At 41.1% G+C, this 17,412-nt stretch overlaps 1 protein-coding gene across 2 annotated transcripts in view; it reads right to left on the bottom strand.

Moving 5' to 3' along the window:
* HDX (highly divergent homeobox) overlaps positions 1 to 16,359 on the bottom strand; it is a 35,713-nt gene extending 19,354 nt beyond the window's left edge. Inside the window, exons 1-3 of one of the 2 annotated variants that reach the window (XM_057404754.1) lie at positions 15,956 to 16,359; positions 10,382 to 11,506; positions 5,714 to 5,767 (exon numbers count right to left, since the gene is read on the bottom strand). In XM_057404754.1, coding sequence (XP_057260737.1) covers positions 5,714 to 5,767; positions 10,382 to 11,506; positions 15,956 to 16,102 — 1,326 coding nt within the window. In that variant the 5' untranslated portion in view covers positions 16,103 to 16,359. The remainder of the gene's footprint in view (positions 1 to 5,713; positions 5,768 to 10,381; positions 11,507 to 15,955) is intronic. The other variant, XM_057404753.1, reaches the window with a different exon arrangement.
* Between the last annotated feature and the right edge of the window lie 1,053 nt (positions 16,360 to 17,412).

Raw genomic sequence — 17,412 nt, 5'->3', positions numbered from 1 at the left:
TCACCCTAATAAACTCTGCGTGTTCTCCAGTTAGCACTCCTCAATCCCACTTCAATTTTTCTACTTTGGAGTCTGTATCTCACCTTTGCCTTTTTCTTCCCCACCAAGATCACACTACTGAATGTAGCCAAGCAGGTAGGAACTGAGCCTCTGAGAAGCTGAAAGCACTGTCTTCAGCAAGGGACATTTTGGCAGCTCTAACACAGCTGGTTGGTCTTTGGAAGACAGAATCTGCCGCGTTCTGGACATGAGATTTTACCAGTGCCTCAAAAGAAAGATCTTGACATTTAAGGGCTCCAACTCACAAAAGCTGCTGAAAGGGAAGCAGGTCACTGCATATCAAAAGTGAAACACAGGAGCTGTATGTTTGCCTGCTCGTACAGTCAGTGTGAGCTGCTTTATGGTATCTCAGAGGGCACAAAGGAGGATGGTTGGTTTACTCTGCTCACTTGCTGCACCAATATAATGGGATCAGTCTTAACCCTTATGCTCACTGGATGTAAATAACACTTCAGCTTGTCCAAAATTTAGATCCAGACTTTGTGTAACTTACCTCTGTGTAACTTACTGTGCCATATGCCTTTATATGATTTTCTTAGGGAAATCACAACCAACCTTCCATCCCCTTGACAAAAATTACACCTAAGTTTGAGTCCTGCATTATAAGCTGCTCAAAAATTACATAATGCTTTTATAAAAGTCAATTACTTTTGTGAGAAAATAAAGGGTGGGATTTCTACATTGGATATATAATTACACTTCCATCAATTTAATTGATGCCATTCTCATGCTTAGTATCATGAGAGGAACTGAACAAACAAGAGTGAAAAAAAGCAGTCCTATAAATGTCGTAACAGTCATGGTTATGCATCAGTTAGCACAGGAAAAAAACCTATCAGAAGATAATATGGAGAAGCTTCATATTTAGGACAATATTTTTCAATAGCTGAAGACAAGCCAGCAATTCAGTTCTTATTTTTACTTTATTATAACAGCTATTATGAATGCAATTCTCATTTCCTCTCTTCAGATCCCCTGCTTGCTGATTCAAGGCTTGTCTTTATCCTCAGCAGTGTTGACTGCTGAATTCTTTACATTTAGCAGTTCTGTTGTCCATAGCCTGAAAGGCAGAGGAGCTTCTTCCCGCAGAAAATAGACTATCAGCTCACAATGAAAAGCAATCCTTGTGAGCAAATTGAATCAGCAGTTCTGCCAAGCGGAGGGTTAAACCCTGCTTATCCCCTGACCTCCCAAGTGTAACAACAACATTCTTGTAAGAGATGACCCAGTTTATTACAGACATTCCTGGCATTTTGCCAAGCCCCTCATAATACCCACTGTGCATGCAATATTTGTGGTGCAAATCTGGTGTCTATAATTGGTATGAATAATTGTGCTGCACTGGAGTGTCCTTATCCTGCCATTTATTAGAGCCTGCTTTTTTAGATCAGTTTTCATGCACGAGTTGAAAATGTTTCGGGCCACGTGCACAAAAGCTATACACAATCTTCAGATTATTAATAAAAGACATGCTAAAAAAAAGAACTAGAGCTTCAATAGAAATGCACTATTAGTGCACAAACAGATTTCTAGAGAGACACTTTCTGCATCTTTTCCCACTGGCTGAGGAAGCTTGAAGTTTGCTCTGATGGAAGCAGAACTGGTAAATATTTCACAGTACCACAGCTTGAAAAGAACTGCAACTGCTTCAACACTCAGCCTAAATTACATATATTCTGTTAATGTTTCTAAACCAAACACAGCTAAGAAGAGGCAAAAAAAAAAAGGAAAACAGGGAGATATCACTGCAATAGAACTGTCTAGCCAAATAATTACACTGTAAACTCCAGTCTTCTCACTCCATAATCAACCTCCAATCCACATAAACTGGCAACTCACCCTTGAGATTCTGCACCATAATTATCATGATTCTTATTTAATGTACTGATATCTTCCTTGCATTTAACTAGAAAGTCTGCTTTTCCAATACCTGGCCAGATATGACACACTTCTAGCCTGCAGGATCACAGCTACAATAAGCCTAAGTGATTTGTAGAAATAGGTGCAGGATATAATAAAAAGATCTATTTCACCTGAAACAACAATAAGGCATGCCTACCCTTTGCATCCATTGAAGGACTGTCACTGGGAATAGTGAAGAGGTGCTGTTGGCAGCAAGAAGGTGATGAGATGTTATGCATGTTATTAGCATCTAATGTGAACATTAACAAAATGCAATACCTTGAGGTATGTGGTGAAATATTTCACCGAAGGAGGGAAAGTATTAACCAAATCCATTAATCCAAATGACACAGAAGGCGTGCATAAGAACAGCGTTCACAATTCAGTCCTGTGGAGATCTTCAGTTCTTGCCTGTCTCTCTTTCTGAGGACTCTGACTATCTTACTCAAGACATGCTCTCACTAGTTTGACTAAAATACAGTTTTCTTCCCTCTGCCCTTCTAGGAAAGGGGAGTAACGTGAACAGGTGAAGAGAACTTCACAAGTTGGTATAGTTTTAAACCAAGAGGTACAACTAAGGTGCACTTTGACTTTAGGTAGCTTTAATCCCTATGGGTGCTCACTTTAAAGGCCACTCTAAGATATTTTCTCCTTTTGTAGGCTTACTGTGGCAGTTACAGTTTCCATGACACTTTCAGACCACAGTCCAATGAGGTACTTTCTCTTGCAGTTATACTGATGTAGTCTCCCCCACACATTCACCTGTGGCAGGTCTTGCCCTGTCCTGGGGTTAGACCAGCTCCTTTGCCTGATTCAGAGTGCCTGACAAGCAGGACTCTCAGGGAAACGCTTTATTGCCGCTATCTCCAGAATTTTACTCAAATGGGCAGTAGTGAAAGAGCAATTTAAAAAAAAACAGAATTTAGCACAGGAGCTCTCCACTCATTTCAGCTATTTCCCTCCCCACAAAATAAACCCCAGAGGCCAGACACCCCAAGCTGAAGAGGCAGATCCAGCTAACCTACCTATAGTGGGAGTCCCAGCTAAGTGCAGCAGTACGTTCAAGAAGGTCTCAAGCCCATTGCTACAATGCAGTGTTGCTTCAAGTAGGGGGAAAATACAAAGCCTTTCCCTTATCAGTTTCTTCACCGATTTCCTATGCCTGCTTCCAAAGGGTGATTGTGCAGAAATAATTCTAAGACCTTAATTTACTATCTTAATGACTTTGTGTTTCAGACTTGATAGTAAGACCACTAGAACTGATCCTAATTAGAAATAAAAAAGGAAAAGCTAAACTATCTCCTCTCCCCCCAGAATAAAACTTCATAACTAAGCCAGGCACTCTAGGTAAGCCATTTTACCTAGTCAACACCTATCTGACAAACATTAGCATACCAGGTTATACCTACCATAAACACTAACCATCTGCTAAGGCAACAGAGACCTAACTTAAGCCCAGTTGGTACACTCAAGACCTAACTGCAAGGACAAAAGTGAAGATATTTTCTCCCTTTTAATTATCTTTAACCAGTATCTTCACTGCTATTTTTTAATCCTTGCTATCCTTCCACCATCCTGTAAAAAACAACCAAAATCAGTGCATTCGTAAAGGCCAGTGCATTGCACATGCTCCATGACAGAATACAGAACTCCATAATTTCAAAAGACATTCTCATGAATAACAGAGGGTGGTATTTCTAGACTAACATTCATTAACAGTCAGGATTACATCATCTTACAGTACAGCTGAGCAGGCAAGAAAGAGTTTCTGCAGAACTGCACAGTTTTTATTTCTCTCTTGATGCAGTTGAAGGACAGGGCAAGGAAAACAAAACATCAAGGCAAAACATTAAAAATTCAGAGCATCTAAAAGATGATCTTTTCCATTCTAAACAAAATACAGATTGGCCTTTTTACTGTCTGAATGGCAGTAATTGCCATAATTGCCACAACTCTACCCATTCTATTTCTGTTCTCCACACTTTCTTCAGAAGAATTTCACATCTGAAACTGAAGTTTCCTAGGGAAGTAGGAGCTTTCTCTCTTTTTGTTGCCTTACACCTGTGTGTATACAGCAGTTTTAGAGTGCCAACTCCCAAACCGGTACCCTTGAGTAGACTAATTATGCATTCAAACTGGAGAAAGCGCATCCACGAATCCGCAAACAGATGTTGTCAAAACGGACTATATTAACCAATGGCGTGTATGCATTCTATTGATTAGGAAGACTCGGGAGTAAAGGTCTAAAGAAAAAGGAATTCCTAACAACCACCGCTAATGAACAGGCACTTCCACAGCCTTGAAGGTTTTAAGCTTATTGCAGAAATTTCTTCTACAGCCTGTGTGAGACATGTAGCATGATTATTTCTAAAGCAGCATGACCAGTAGGTCAAGGGAGGCAAACCGCCCCCTCTGGTCCACGTCGGTGAGACTCCATTTGGAGTACAGTGTTTAGCTCTGGGGCACCCAACACAAGCAGGATGTGGAGCTGCTGGAGCAAGTCCAGAGGAGGCTATGGAGCTGCTGCGAGGGCTGAAGCAGCTCTGCTCTGGAGCCAGGCTGAGAGAGCTGGGCTGGGTCAGCCTGGAGAAGAGAAGGCTCCTGAAGGGGAGACCTGAGAGCAGCTCCAGTGCCTAAAGGGGCTGCAGGAAACCTGGAGAGGGGCTTGGGACAAGGGCCTGTAGGGACAGGACAAGGGGAATGGCTTCAACCTGCCAGAAGGGAGACTGAGATGAGCTCTTAGGCAGAAGCTCTTCCCTGTGAGGGTGCTGATGCGCTGGCACAGGGTGCCCAGAGAAGCTGTGGCTGCCCCATCCCTGGCAGTGTTCAAGGCCAGGTTGGACACAGGGGCTTGCAGCAAGCTGCTCTAGTGGAAGGTGTCCCTGCCTGTGGCAGGGGTTGGAGCTGGATGAGCTTTAAGGTCCCTTCCAACCCAAACCATTCCATGATTTTATGACCACCATTCCTCAACAACCACTGTTGAGAAACATCGTGCCCTGCTCTCTTCACTGCTCCCAGCCACATGCTCCTGCTGCCGCAGTAAGTACATTCAACCCACTAAAGACAAACTCAGCAGAAGAATATGAATCTAACAGCTCACATGCCTGACCCGGATTACCTTGCAATTAGATACTAGCACCAGTGCTACAGATGGGGGGAATGCACTAGTTGGGCGGGGGGGGGAGGAAGGGGAACAGAGTTACTTTCCTGACAAAAGCTGTTTCATACCTTGCGTTACAGTTTGGAGTCATTTGTGACTTAAGGACACTGACCCAGATGATTCTGCCTGATGTGAAATGACATCTATGCAGTTAAAGTTAGACTTGGTAAAGTTCTATGGATAGCAGGGACTAATTCTGTGAATGTGCAGAGTAGCCAAAGAGGGATTTACTCTGTTAAGCATTCAGTTGCCTCGATTAAACAACCATTTAACTTTCCATCTAAAAGAAGAAAAGCATTCTGAGCTCTGAACTCTCAGTCCTTACCAGTTCAGGTGTTGTATTTCAGCTAACAGTACAACTCATACACCTGGGCATCACATTACTGGACACAGGCTTATGACCTTGACCTATTTTTAAAGATACATATCAACCTTGCCTTAACTGAAACACTGTGTGTGCAGATAATCTTTGTTCAGTCAAAGTACAAAAGGAATATAAGGTAAATAGAACTGTCAGCTTCAAAAATGCATTTTAATAAACAAAATTCACTCCACCTGATGCATTAGATACTTAAATGGAAATATACTTACTGCTCTTTTCCTGGAACAACCTGTAATCCAAGGCACAGTAAGGTTTCCTGAAATCTGTAAAAGGAAGGAGGAAACAGAATAGAAACCAGCAGCTTAGTTTGCTATGACAGCTAATACTGAGCAGCTTTCACAATATTGCGCATTCAATTCTGTTAACAACGCCTGTAAGACAGGTTAAGATTTAAAAGCAAAACAAAGTCACACTAAAACCAAAACAGTTTCTTTCAGAGAAGGTAAAAGAATATGAGGGCAACTTCTGTACCTTTGCTATCTCAAAACTTGCATTTCAGGACACAAGTTTTCACTTGGAATCTGTCACAAACCCCATAAGATTAAGCAGACTGAACTCAGACAAGGGCCAGTGTCTGACAGACCTGCTGACACACAATTTTCAATTACAACAGTTAAACATGCAGAAAAGACAATAGCACCTGTTTCTAGCTGAGCTGTTCAATGTCACATGTTAAGGATTTGCATACTGACATTAAAACTAGGGACATCAGGTTGGAGAAGGAAAGAAAGGCAGTATGAAGGCAAAGGTTTGCTGCCTTGATTCCCCTTGATTCCCATTGCTTCTCCATCATTCCCAGTGATCAGACTTTATCTAAGTCTGATCTTGGACTGTTTTCCCTGGCCATATGAGATGTGTAACAGCCTGGAATATTTTAGGCTTCTTTAAGATTCATGTTCTGCTGCAGACAAGCAATGCTTGAAAGACTAAATATAGCTCTTGAGAGATTAATGAATCTCAAGTCATTACACACACTATATGTGTGAGGAATAAGAATCTATGCACTTCTGCTGACTGTATCAAACTGCGCTAATAGTTTTTGTATTTGCAAAGTCTTCTAATAATGAATCTTGCAGAATGAGCATAACCAAATATAGAATACCTGGTGCAGCCTGTCTGGTGTACAAGCACCCAAGATAGTTTTATTCTTCAAGCTTTTAGCTGGAAGCACTTGGAGGTTACCTAAGGTCAGACAATTTGTCATTTCAGCACAAAGCAGGCTGAGGGGGGCTAGAAATGAACACCCTCCACTCCTAAGGGCAAGCCTACGTCAGCTTTTATGTCTCAAATATTCATTTCTTAGCTGCACGTATATATTTTAGAAACTCTATATAATTACAATTCTGTATTGCACCACACTTCACACCACAAAACCTGTTGTAAATGCCTCCTCAGTATCACTCACATGGCTTCTCCCCAGAAATTTGAAGTGGGGTTACAGGAAGAACCATGCTTTCCTATGCGAATAAAGCAATCAGTCTGCCAGAGCATTAACAGCTAACTTGGAAGACAAATGCACACAAGTTCTCAGAGGTATGATGGCAAACACAATCAAGTTTATCTCAGTATAACTACTTGAAGACAACATGCATCTTCTCATCTTCAAAAGCCTCTAGGGATATAAACAAATCACTCTGACACATTAAAAATAAAAAAGAAAAATGGATCCCCATTTCCTTAAATAAAGCAAACTTGCAGCTCATTCATATAAAGCAGCATCCTTAAAGTGAATCTTAAATATATATGTATGATATACGTATCTATTCTGACCTACTGGCTACAAGGCTTAGGCTTTTCCCTTGAAAAAGACAGGGCTAAATGAGGTAAGTCTGCTTCAGTGTGTGTTAACAAAGTAATTGAAAATACACATACCTTCCACAGTATTTTTGTCCCTTAGGGTTGGGGGAAGGAAACCAAGAGTAAATCACGATTCAGCCTTGAGGCCCAGCAAGAATAGCCTCTGTAATTCAACTCGCTTAAAGCCAAACTCAGAAAAGTAGGTTGAACAATTTGTTTACTGAAACCGCTCAGGCATTAAAATTGATCACTTAATTAAATTTAGTCTTAAGTTACACTAACATGAATTTGATTAATGGAACCAGTAAGGAAGCTGTAACTAATTGCTAATTAGATACTCCACCAATGTACGACAGTAATTACTTCATCAAAACACAAATCACACAGTTCTGACATTAAAGAAGCATCTGCTTGGATGTTTAACTACTCCAATAATCAGGTGGCTCAGGTTTAATCTATTTTTAAATTTAGGAAGATTTCCCTAAATTGTAAGATTTTAATTCCTACGCTGATGGATAAATCAGCTAAACACGGGCAATAAAATGAACAGGAAGTGACTCCACACAGAAGTACCATCCTGCATAAGCCTAAAAGAACTCAGACAGCCCGTCTTACAAAAATCTACCTCTTGAAGCTTAACACATAAATATTATTAAGCTATAAGGGGAGTTGCTACACGAAATAGGAGTCACACTGGACTTAATTTTAAGAGGAGGACATGGAGGAAGGGTTAAACTATTGAAGAACTGACGATTTAAACAAAATATGTTAATGGCCTAGCAGGGTAAATTATTTGTTATACAGGACTTTGAAGGCAGTAGGTGACATTTTCTGGCCAAGGTGATAAATGAGTGTTGGAAGTCTCACTGTCATACACTAACACCTCTTAAGATACAGAACTTACTTTTGCATTGCTCTGGAATGTGCTAAAGACTCTCGGCAAGGAGCACAGTGACCTGGAGAAACCAGGACCACTGTTCCTTCAAGGTACTATGGCATCAGGCAGGACATGATTCCCCTGCAGCTTCCACAGAGCCATGAAACTACATGCCCCCCCCTATAAATTCTCTAAAAGTGTCATCCTAGAGGTTCACAGCATGCATGTTTACAGCAGCAAGTGAATTAACAGCAACCTGCCTGATTTTTCCAATGCAAGGTCTAAGGTGCATTCCTAAATCCAAAGAACAGAGTCTCTGAGAGGCATGAAAGTCAAAGCAGGTACCAGTGAATTCCTCACTTATCACCCCCCCCCCCCGGTACATTATTATAACAGGAGAAAACCAAACCAAACCCAAAATGGAGTCAGAGAGCTCCTCATTTTGATCCATACCACATCACATGGACAGATCAAATGTCACCTACCATAAACTACATTTCATGAACTGGCTGTTTAAAAACTCTGTCCCTACCCAAGAAAACAAACAACAACAAAACCCCCAAATTAAAGATATTTCAATCTGCATTAAAACATTCAAAAAAAGAAAAAAAAAATGTAAGAAATAAATCTCATGGATGCCTTTTCAAGAGTGAAACTAGAAAACAGCTGCAGGTATCAGTGATGTATTTTACTTCACAAAACTTAAGAAAATTTCCTTAACTCTATTGTATGCAGTTTTGCAGCTTTATCAGCTCTTTACTGAACAGATGTGCACGCTCACAGCTTTTCTTCTATGAAACTGGGACATCAAAAGTAAGCAGCATTTAATGCACTTTATAACTCACGTAAGAACAGTAATAGCAAATACTGACAGACTGAGAGAAGGGAGAAACAGAAAGAACAGCTTGTCTAAAGTGCTCAGCCTAGAAAAAGACCATAAATAAGAATTGCCCATGTCCCATCTACTACACAGGCTCTGCTCCAAAGTAAATACGCTCATCGAACCTCAGGTTTTCTGAGAAAAGCAGTGATTCTGGTGAAAAGTGGCACTCACTTGAACTCAAAAGCTCGGTTTCGAATCCTCACACAAGATAGGAACAAGTGAGAAAAAAAAAAGAGGAAAAAACCACCCCTAACAAAAAAACCCGCCCCAAAACCACTTCACAAAGTAATGTCCTCTACACTAATGAGCGGTGCACAAGGAAAGATGGCATGCTGTTTACATGGTTCACTTTCGGGTAGATTAAAAAGGAAGTAACAGGCAAATGCACAAAGGCAACACATGCAGAATCGCATCCTGTCAGTCTTCAGACTTTCATCTCAGTGTTTCTAGGCTGTGTCATGTCAGAAGGCATAAAAATCCATGGGGAAAAAAAAAAGAACAAAAAAATCAATCTGGCTGTTTCCTGCCCAATTATCATCCCTCTAGTTACTACAAAAATTAAAAATACAAGTGAGCCAGTGTCCTACCTTCTCAACATCTTTTAGTTCTTCACTGACCTGCATTTAATTTTCCCCACTCTGTGCCACTGCAGGGACTCTATTACAGGATAAGGAAATAATGAGATTGAATGCAAAAACGATATTTGAATTAGATGCTGTGGGAGAAGAATAATATTTGCTCACTTAGTGTCTCCCATCATCTCAACTACCTTGCACGAGATCCTAATCCCTAACATAAAACGGGTCCAAGAGATTGGCAACTGCACAGGGGGTGCGGGCAGTGCTGATGGAAGAGCTAATCCAAGCTGACATTAATAAGGACAAACAACTGCACAACACATAGATGACAGCACGATCCTACGTTCTGCCATGTGCCATGTGCAAAGTATGCCTGCAAAGGAACAACCAAGGGTATCACTATATGTGCTGGCAAGCCAACTCAGGACAATGCACACTTGAGCCTGCATCAGCAGTCATAGGCATGATCCTCTTGTAACCAGTTTATCTATCAAATCTATGAAACCCACACTGCTCCTCAATATACAGCAGCCATGGACTTAAGTGATACAGATAAGAGTGCTATGATACTTCAGTGCTACCTGCACTTCTGCTTATGAAGGGATGATCTCTAACTGAAAGATGTAAATGGAGCACAGCCTGCAGAAAGGTGAACCTAGCACTTACTAGCTACCAACTTTGGAACAGTACTTATCTACAGATTTGTCTTCAAGGTTTGAAGACAGATAAATAGAGGGATTACCTGGTAATTATTTTGGTTTTGTGACAGCCTCAGTTGACTTGAAGTTGTAAAATGAGGAGAAAAGGTACTTCTTGATGGATTAGCACTGCTATATAACGTACTGGATGTTGTATGTAATGAGGTCCGTGCAGGCAAATGGTAGTCTCTGCTATGATACAGAATATTGTCAGGCATGTCCCTGGCATTCACCATCTGTGAACTACAGCTCACATTTCTTCCTGGCCCAGACAAGGCTGCACTTTGGTTCTCTACTCGAACGGAACTGCTGCTTTCACAGTATCTCGAATAGCTTTGTATTTGTGCTCCCATGGATGCTAGCTCCTCTTCTCTAGCATATTCGTCATCCACGTCTCCAGTTTCCATCGCGATGGACAGACAGGTGCCTTCCACTGAGCAATGCTTCTGTGCTGTGCTTCCTCCCACCATTCTCTGAGGTTGATCTGTAACTGCCAGAGAAAACACTTCCCGAATTTCCAGGTTTTGCGTGCTACAGGAAGGGTCCCTGGTGTTAGCTCTGTGTCCGGGGGGCACATGCGATGTGAGAGCTGCATGGTCTGGCTTTTGTAACCGCTGACATCCCATGGGTTCAGCCTTACAGGGCCTGTGGCATATCATCGGCTTCTGAGGTAACACCAACTCTGCAGTCTGGACTGACGAACCACCATAGCTTTTCTTAGTGTGACTATAGATGGAGTTCGCAGAATTCAGTACACTTGTTTGCCTAGATAAAATAATAGTCTTTTCCCCTACTAATAGGGAAGCATTTTTACAATGTGGTACTTGTCGTCCTATAGGGATGTGCTGCTGCTGAAACTCTGTATCGCCTTTTCCTGGTAGCCGTGGAATAGGGGTTTTATGTATTTCTGCCACTGAAGCATTTGTCTGTTTGGTGGATCCTTGCCTACCAGATGAACTAGCAGGACTATATATACCAGTAACTATTACATCATTATTAGAAGAGGTCCAAGAAGTCTGCTGACTTTGGGATCGACCAATATTTACCACATTTCTAACTGCTGCTTCCGGAGGTACTGAGGGAATAGTAGGGACAGTCCCTGGGGGAGTGCCTCCAGATTCTATAGCACTCTTGCTGCTCATCTTCCTTCGTTTATTGCCAACCCACGTCTGCAAACAATGACAACAAACACAAAACAAAGCATTAAATAAGCAGAAAAATTAGGCAATTCCATTTTTAAGCAGATCTGATGAAATGTTAAATGTTCAAGTTGAGACCTAAGTTTACAAAAATGTAAATAATTTACTGATTATGCAGCATCTGAACAATAAAGGGTGGTGAAAAATACATGCCTCTCACGCTCGGGATTCATACATTAACACACAAGAACCCCAGTTTCAATTCAAAAGCCCCAGTTACTCAAAAATCCTGCGACTGGTTTTGCCTCCTGTCCCTTAAGATGTATTTCACTGACCCTGCTGTGACTAATTCCCCCAAATTTAACTTTTAGTTAAATGGGATGCAGAACCATCACTGAGGTATGTAGCTAACCTTTTGTAACCAAACGAGACACAACCTTCAAAACTACCTTAAACAGAAACTGCCAATTCTTGAATTCAGATGAGAGGAAGAAAACTTACTTTCTGTTAGACAACTACAAAACAATTTTGTGACTATTTAGACCTACAGATTAATTTCTCCTCTGCCAGCTGCACAAATCGAGATCTGATGTCAAAACCTGCTTTTGAAAGACACCGACAGGCAAGATTTGGACTACCAGGATTAGATTCTGACACAAGCTTGCTATTATGGACATTTCAGAAAGTGACAATGACAGTTACATGGGTTCGTGTAAAAGACAGCATTGGAAAAAAGAAAATCATTGAGAAGTGCAGGTACTGCGGCAGCTGTGCACAGGTTAAAATGTACTGCTGTGTGTTTTAAACACACAGGAATGCCCGTCCTGCAATAACACATTAAGACAGAGCACAAAGAACTGAAGGGAAAATATTAACTTCAGTATTTCAAGATAAAGAGAGTTAATCTGGTGGAAGCCTCAGCTCTAGCTCTCGAAGCATCAGCACCACTTAACTATCCCTGGCAATTTTCATGATCATAGAGACAAGACCTGCTCAAATTCTTTCCACCTGTCTGTACTGAATGTGAGAGCATCAGGGAGTGGGATACAAGAGCCAAAGAACAAAAAATAAGCTTCTGCATCAGCTTATGCTCATTATGAAAAGGATCAGATACACATATAGAGATATGGTGAGACAGTTTCTGCACCACACTGGATATCATCCACCGCACACCTAAAGCCAAACCAAAGCAAGATCTCAACATTCAGCAACCAGTTGGTTTAAACAATAAAATCCCTCACCCTATAACAAGGAAACTGCACTGAGCACCTATATTGGATTTCAATCTCATCACATGAAAGGATGAAAGCTTTCTTCACATATCAATACATGCTAAGGAAGTAAAACGGATTTTTCTATGTAAAAATACACATCCCTGCCCTACAGAAGTATGTTGAAGTCTTCATGCCATTCTACCCATTTCTGTTGTAGAATTTTAGAAAGTGCCTAATTTGAGCCATGATTCATTGCATGCAGGAACATCCCAGTTACTAATGATCAAATTTTTCTTCTCAAAAGCAAGTTTAAATGCAGAAATTTTAGTCATAGATCTCAAGGCGCTTTTTATAATTGAATAAAAAAAAATCTAGAAGGTCAAACTTCGCTGTTGCAATTTCTGCTCAGTCAGTAAATTCTCAAGATAAAAACTATAGAGACACTGCAATGTTTGGACCAGGAAAGAGATTTCATCCCTAACTTTTCCAACTGTATAGAACTAAAAGCTAAAGCTTGTCCTGGCACTTTTCCTGAAAAGAAATGCATTCAAAGAAATGCAACTAACTACTATTCACATGGGATTAACGTAGAGTTTCATGAGACAGCACAAATCAGGTTTGCCATTTGCTGAAAGAGTCCCATTCTGCTGACCGTGTCCCCAGCTTCTTTTTCCCACCATCTATCCAAAAGCACTCACCAGAAAGATCAGGGAACTCCCCCAAAAGGCATAAAACTTAACTGACACAAAAAGACAACAACAAAAATTTTGGTGAGCTTATCAAATTTAGCTGGGTTCCTGTGAGTAAATGCAAGAGATGATCAGCACAAGATGAGAGAAAGATTTGCACAGCTGAGAAGGGAAAGAGTATGAAGCCTCCCATTTTTAGCACTGTGAGACATAATCACTGAGAAGAATTAGACTGAAAGGGAAGCTCCATGTTGTTACTAACTTGATGGTATGGTATCATTGTGGGATATGACAGGAGACATTAAGTACAAAATATCCCAAGAAAAGGGACACAAATCTTTGTTTCAATCCAGCCCTCCAACAAGTAAACTTTGGGAGCATTTTACCTAACACTGGAAGCATTACTGAAATTCTTAACTATCATTTAGGAGGAGCTCCCAGAAAAGATGACACATCTGAAGTCCACCTGTTAAGAAAATTACCTGGAATTTCAGAGACCCTGATTTTACATCCCCAGTTTGAATCAGGCAGAGCTGGCAATTCAGGTTGTCCCACATTCCAGGTACACACACCAGAGGGACTGTCAGTGGTGCCTGGCCATTAGTTTTGACCAGAGTCCATCCTAAATCTGAAAATAAAGTGCCCTCAGGAAATCCTTCCAGAGGTGTAAAAGAACAACGAAGCTGTAAACCTTTTGGTATCTGTTGTGGTACTCTGGGCAGAAGCTCGCATCACCTCCCTCATCGCTGCTCCCAGCGCTCCCTAACACTGCGAAAATCAGACTTGGAAAACTTCTGCGCTGTATCAAGTCATACTGCTCACATTTCATGTGAAGACAAAAAAGCAACCAGCAGAAGTATGGTAATACTAATGAACAACATCAGGCCATGCAAACCGGACACAGCTAGAATAGTTGCCTACTGAATGTGAAGAGAGGCAGGGTTCCCCCCCCCAGGAGTAACTTTACCACATTCTCTAATTTTGAAACGGAGAACATATTTTTAGGTATTGCAGTAATAAAATCCACAGAGGTTTACATCAATTCATAAATCATTCTTTTTTCCAACCCAGCTCAAGACTGGAAAGACTGGATGTTGTTCTACTGGACAAAGGCTATAGAAATCCTGATTCAGGGAAAGAATATATTCATAGAGTAATGACATTTGAATTATAGCAGTTACATTTAGGGAATTCATGCTCCCATTATAGTCATATCTGCAAATGCCAGCTGCAATCTAAGTATCATTTTGCTCGACATTGTGCAGAAGAAGTACTAACTTCTGTCCAAGAGTTTTATAGAGAAAAAGGGGGGAACGAGGAGAGGCAGAAAGGGGGGTGTAAAGAAGAGAAAGGTGAGATCACACAAAAATATGACAAATGAAGGACAAATGCTGGGTTTGTTTCCACTGCACTGTAGGAAGAAAGTTTAAGTACTGCAAGTAAGGGCTCCGTAAGGGAATAAAACTAAAGGAAGAAGGTCATGAAACATTACTGCAGTAAGTGAAAAAGAGAGGGACATGGAAGTAAGAAGATGGAAAGCGAATGAGGCCTGCAAGCAGAGGAGAGACTGGCTGCCTCCTCTATGTCCTTAATCAGAATAAAATTAGAAAAACAGGCCCTGACTGCATCATCAGCACCAACAGTAGATTCCTGTTACAACTCCTTGTTTCAGGGAGCCTGAACTTCTGGCTGACTTTCACAACTTCCCACCACCTAGAGCTGAGAAAGTAAGTTTTAATATTTCCAGAGTCTTTTGAGGGAGGAGAATCCACACAAGATTTAGGGAGCAGGAAGAGCTGTTACTCTCAATATACCACTGGTACACCGCTTAAAGTAAAAATAGGCTGGTCTTACTCCTTCTTCAGTGTCCAGTGTTGCTGGTAGCTCAACTACTGTTATTTTTTCCACTAATGCTTCATGATTTCCATTTCTGCTCTGAGACAACAGCCATTTTGTTGTCTAGTGTTTCACAAAGGGATTATTATTTCCCTTCCCACAGACTTTGGAAGAGCTCCCGTTAGCACTAGTGACATTCTTTTACAAGAAAAGACTGCACTCGCTGTAAATAACTATGAGGTACCACAATATTTATGATTGTGACATGGAATACAAGCGTGACAGTGTGTCAAAAGAAATACTTCCACAATTATTCCCCCAAATACATTGGGTTATATAAATCTGTTTAACTTAATAGTTCCCTGATAACAGGACTTTGACACAATACATCACACAAGGTTTGTATGGGGCAATCCAATTTATAATTTAACAAATACTAATACAAAGCCTGAAAACACAAACCAAAACACCATCAACAGAAGACAAACAAACCAGCCAAACAAAAACCACTCCTTGTGCAGTCCAGGCCCCTGCTAAATACAGCAATCATGTGAATCACATTTCAGCAAAAATAAACTATAAACAGGCTCACTGGATAAAAATGAACATGTCACACACACACTGAAGTCTGATTTACGACAAGCATGAAGTTAGAGACTCCAGTCCTCTGCAGATATTTTACATAAAGAAATGAATGTGTATAACTTTAACATACAAATTTGAAAGGCCTCAGTACTTACCCTGACTACACTGAAGTCCAGTTTAGTTTCTTGTGCACACTGTAATATGAGCTGAAAGCAATTTTTACTTTGATTTGTCATTCCATTTTCATAATAACGCTGTAATATCCTTTGTTGCTCTACAGTAAATACAGAACGCAGATTCATCTAAAAATAAAAGAAGATACTCTGAAAGTTGGAATAAAAACTGTAATACTTGCAGAATGTACAGGCTGTCATTTATGTTTGTTGTGAGAACGCTAAGTGTTGACATGTTTTCATTACAGAGAACTTTCCCAACACTTTTACTTACTTTCCAAAAACCCCCTGTTACAGTCAGCATTAGCGATTCCTTTGTGACAGACTCAAGTTGAATAGATGAACTGCATGTTTGGAACAACACTGACAGCCTTTCATAAATAAATAACTACTACGCTGGGTTGCTACGTCCAAGAGCCTCAAAGAAAAAGTTTCTTTGTTAAGAAAAAAATAAAGGATAAAGGCATTAGGCAAACAGACTAACACCAGCAGCTCCAACAATATTGCCAGGACCGTTTTTCCTCTCCTACCAAAAACAAAGAGACAAAATCCGAGATAAAAGAAAGGTGACTGTTCAGCACAATTAGAGTTTCTGCCGTCTCCAACCCCAGCAAATCCTACACTCCATTCTGGTCATGCAACTCCTGCTGTGTTAGCACCAGCACTTCCCAGCTGCAAAGTCACAAAGATCAAGGACCAGAAGACAAACTGGGGGAGAAAAACCCAAAGAGAAGGGCTTTAAGCAGTTCTGGTCCAGCCTACTGCACTACTAATGCTCTAATATTAACACTAAGGAGGGACCACCCAAATCACAGCCTGAGTTTAGAAAGGTTCATGCTATGGTGAAACTGTAACCTGAGGCTGTATTTCTTGAGGACATTTAAGTGTTATTTTAAAGACAGTAAAGGGCTACAGCACCTCAGGATGTGTTCCTGCCCCTTTACTTTGTCCAAAGCAGTGCCTAGTGGTTCAGCATGCTCAACCAGAATGAGGAGATGCACGCTCCTCCCAGGCTAACAGCAACTCTCCGGGCTCTGTTTTCAGCCTGCTGAGCCAGCTCAGCACTGGGTCCCCCTATGAGGGAGCATCGCTGTGTGGGGACAAGGCCATGGCAGTCACAGTGGCAGCCAGGGATGAGATAGCTTCTTCAGCAGTGGTTTGATGAACTTGTTAAAACCGACCCAGCTTCGTTATGTGTGAAGATTCATGCCCTACCTTGGATAAGGCAAACAGCTGAATATGGCCGAGTACAGGACAGGTTACCTAGCAGCAAACTGACATTCTGTGCTCTTGTTATATGGTCCATACAGGCAAAGAATATAACCCTCTGGTTACATGCAAGAAAAGAACCCCATCACCACAGGATTTCCATACCAGGGACTTTATTTTATCCCAAGCAGGAGGCTGCCAGCTGAGACACCACTAGCACTTGCCAGGAG

This window comes from Pezoporus wallicus, unplaced genomic scaffold (genome assembly GCF_028554395.1).
Source record: "Pezoporus wallicus isolate ANWC-B61680 ecotype Strahan unplaced genomic scaffold, APGP_CSIRO_Pwel_v1 contig_5104, whole genome shotgun sequence".
NCBI classification, from domain to species: domain Eukaryota; kingdom Metazoa; phylum Chordata; class Aves; order Psittaciformes; family Psittacidae; genus Pezoporus; species Pezoporus wallicus.
The sequence above is the reverse complement of the archived record's forward strand: the minus strand, read 5'-3'. Positions and strand labels throughout refer to the sequence as shown.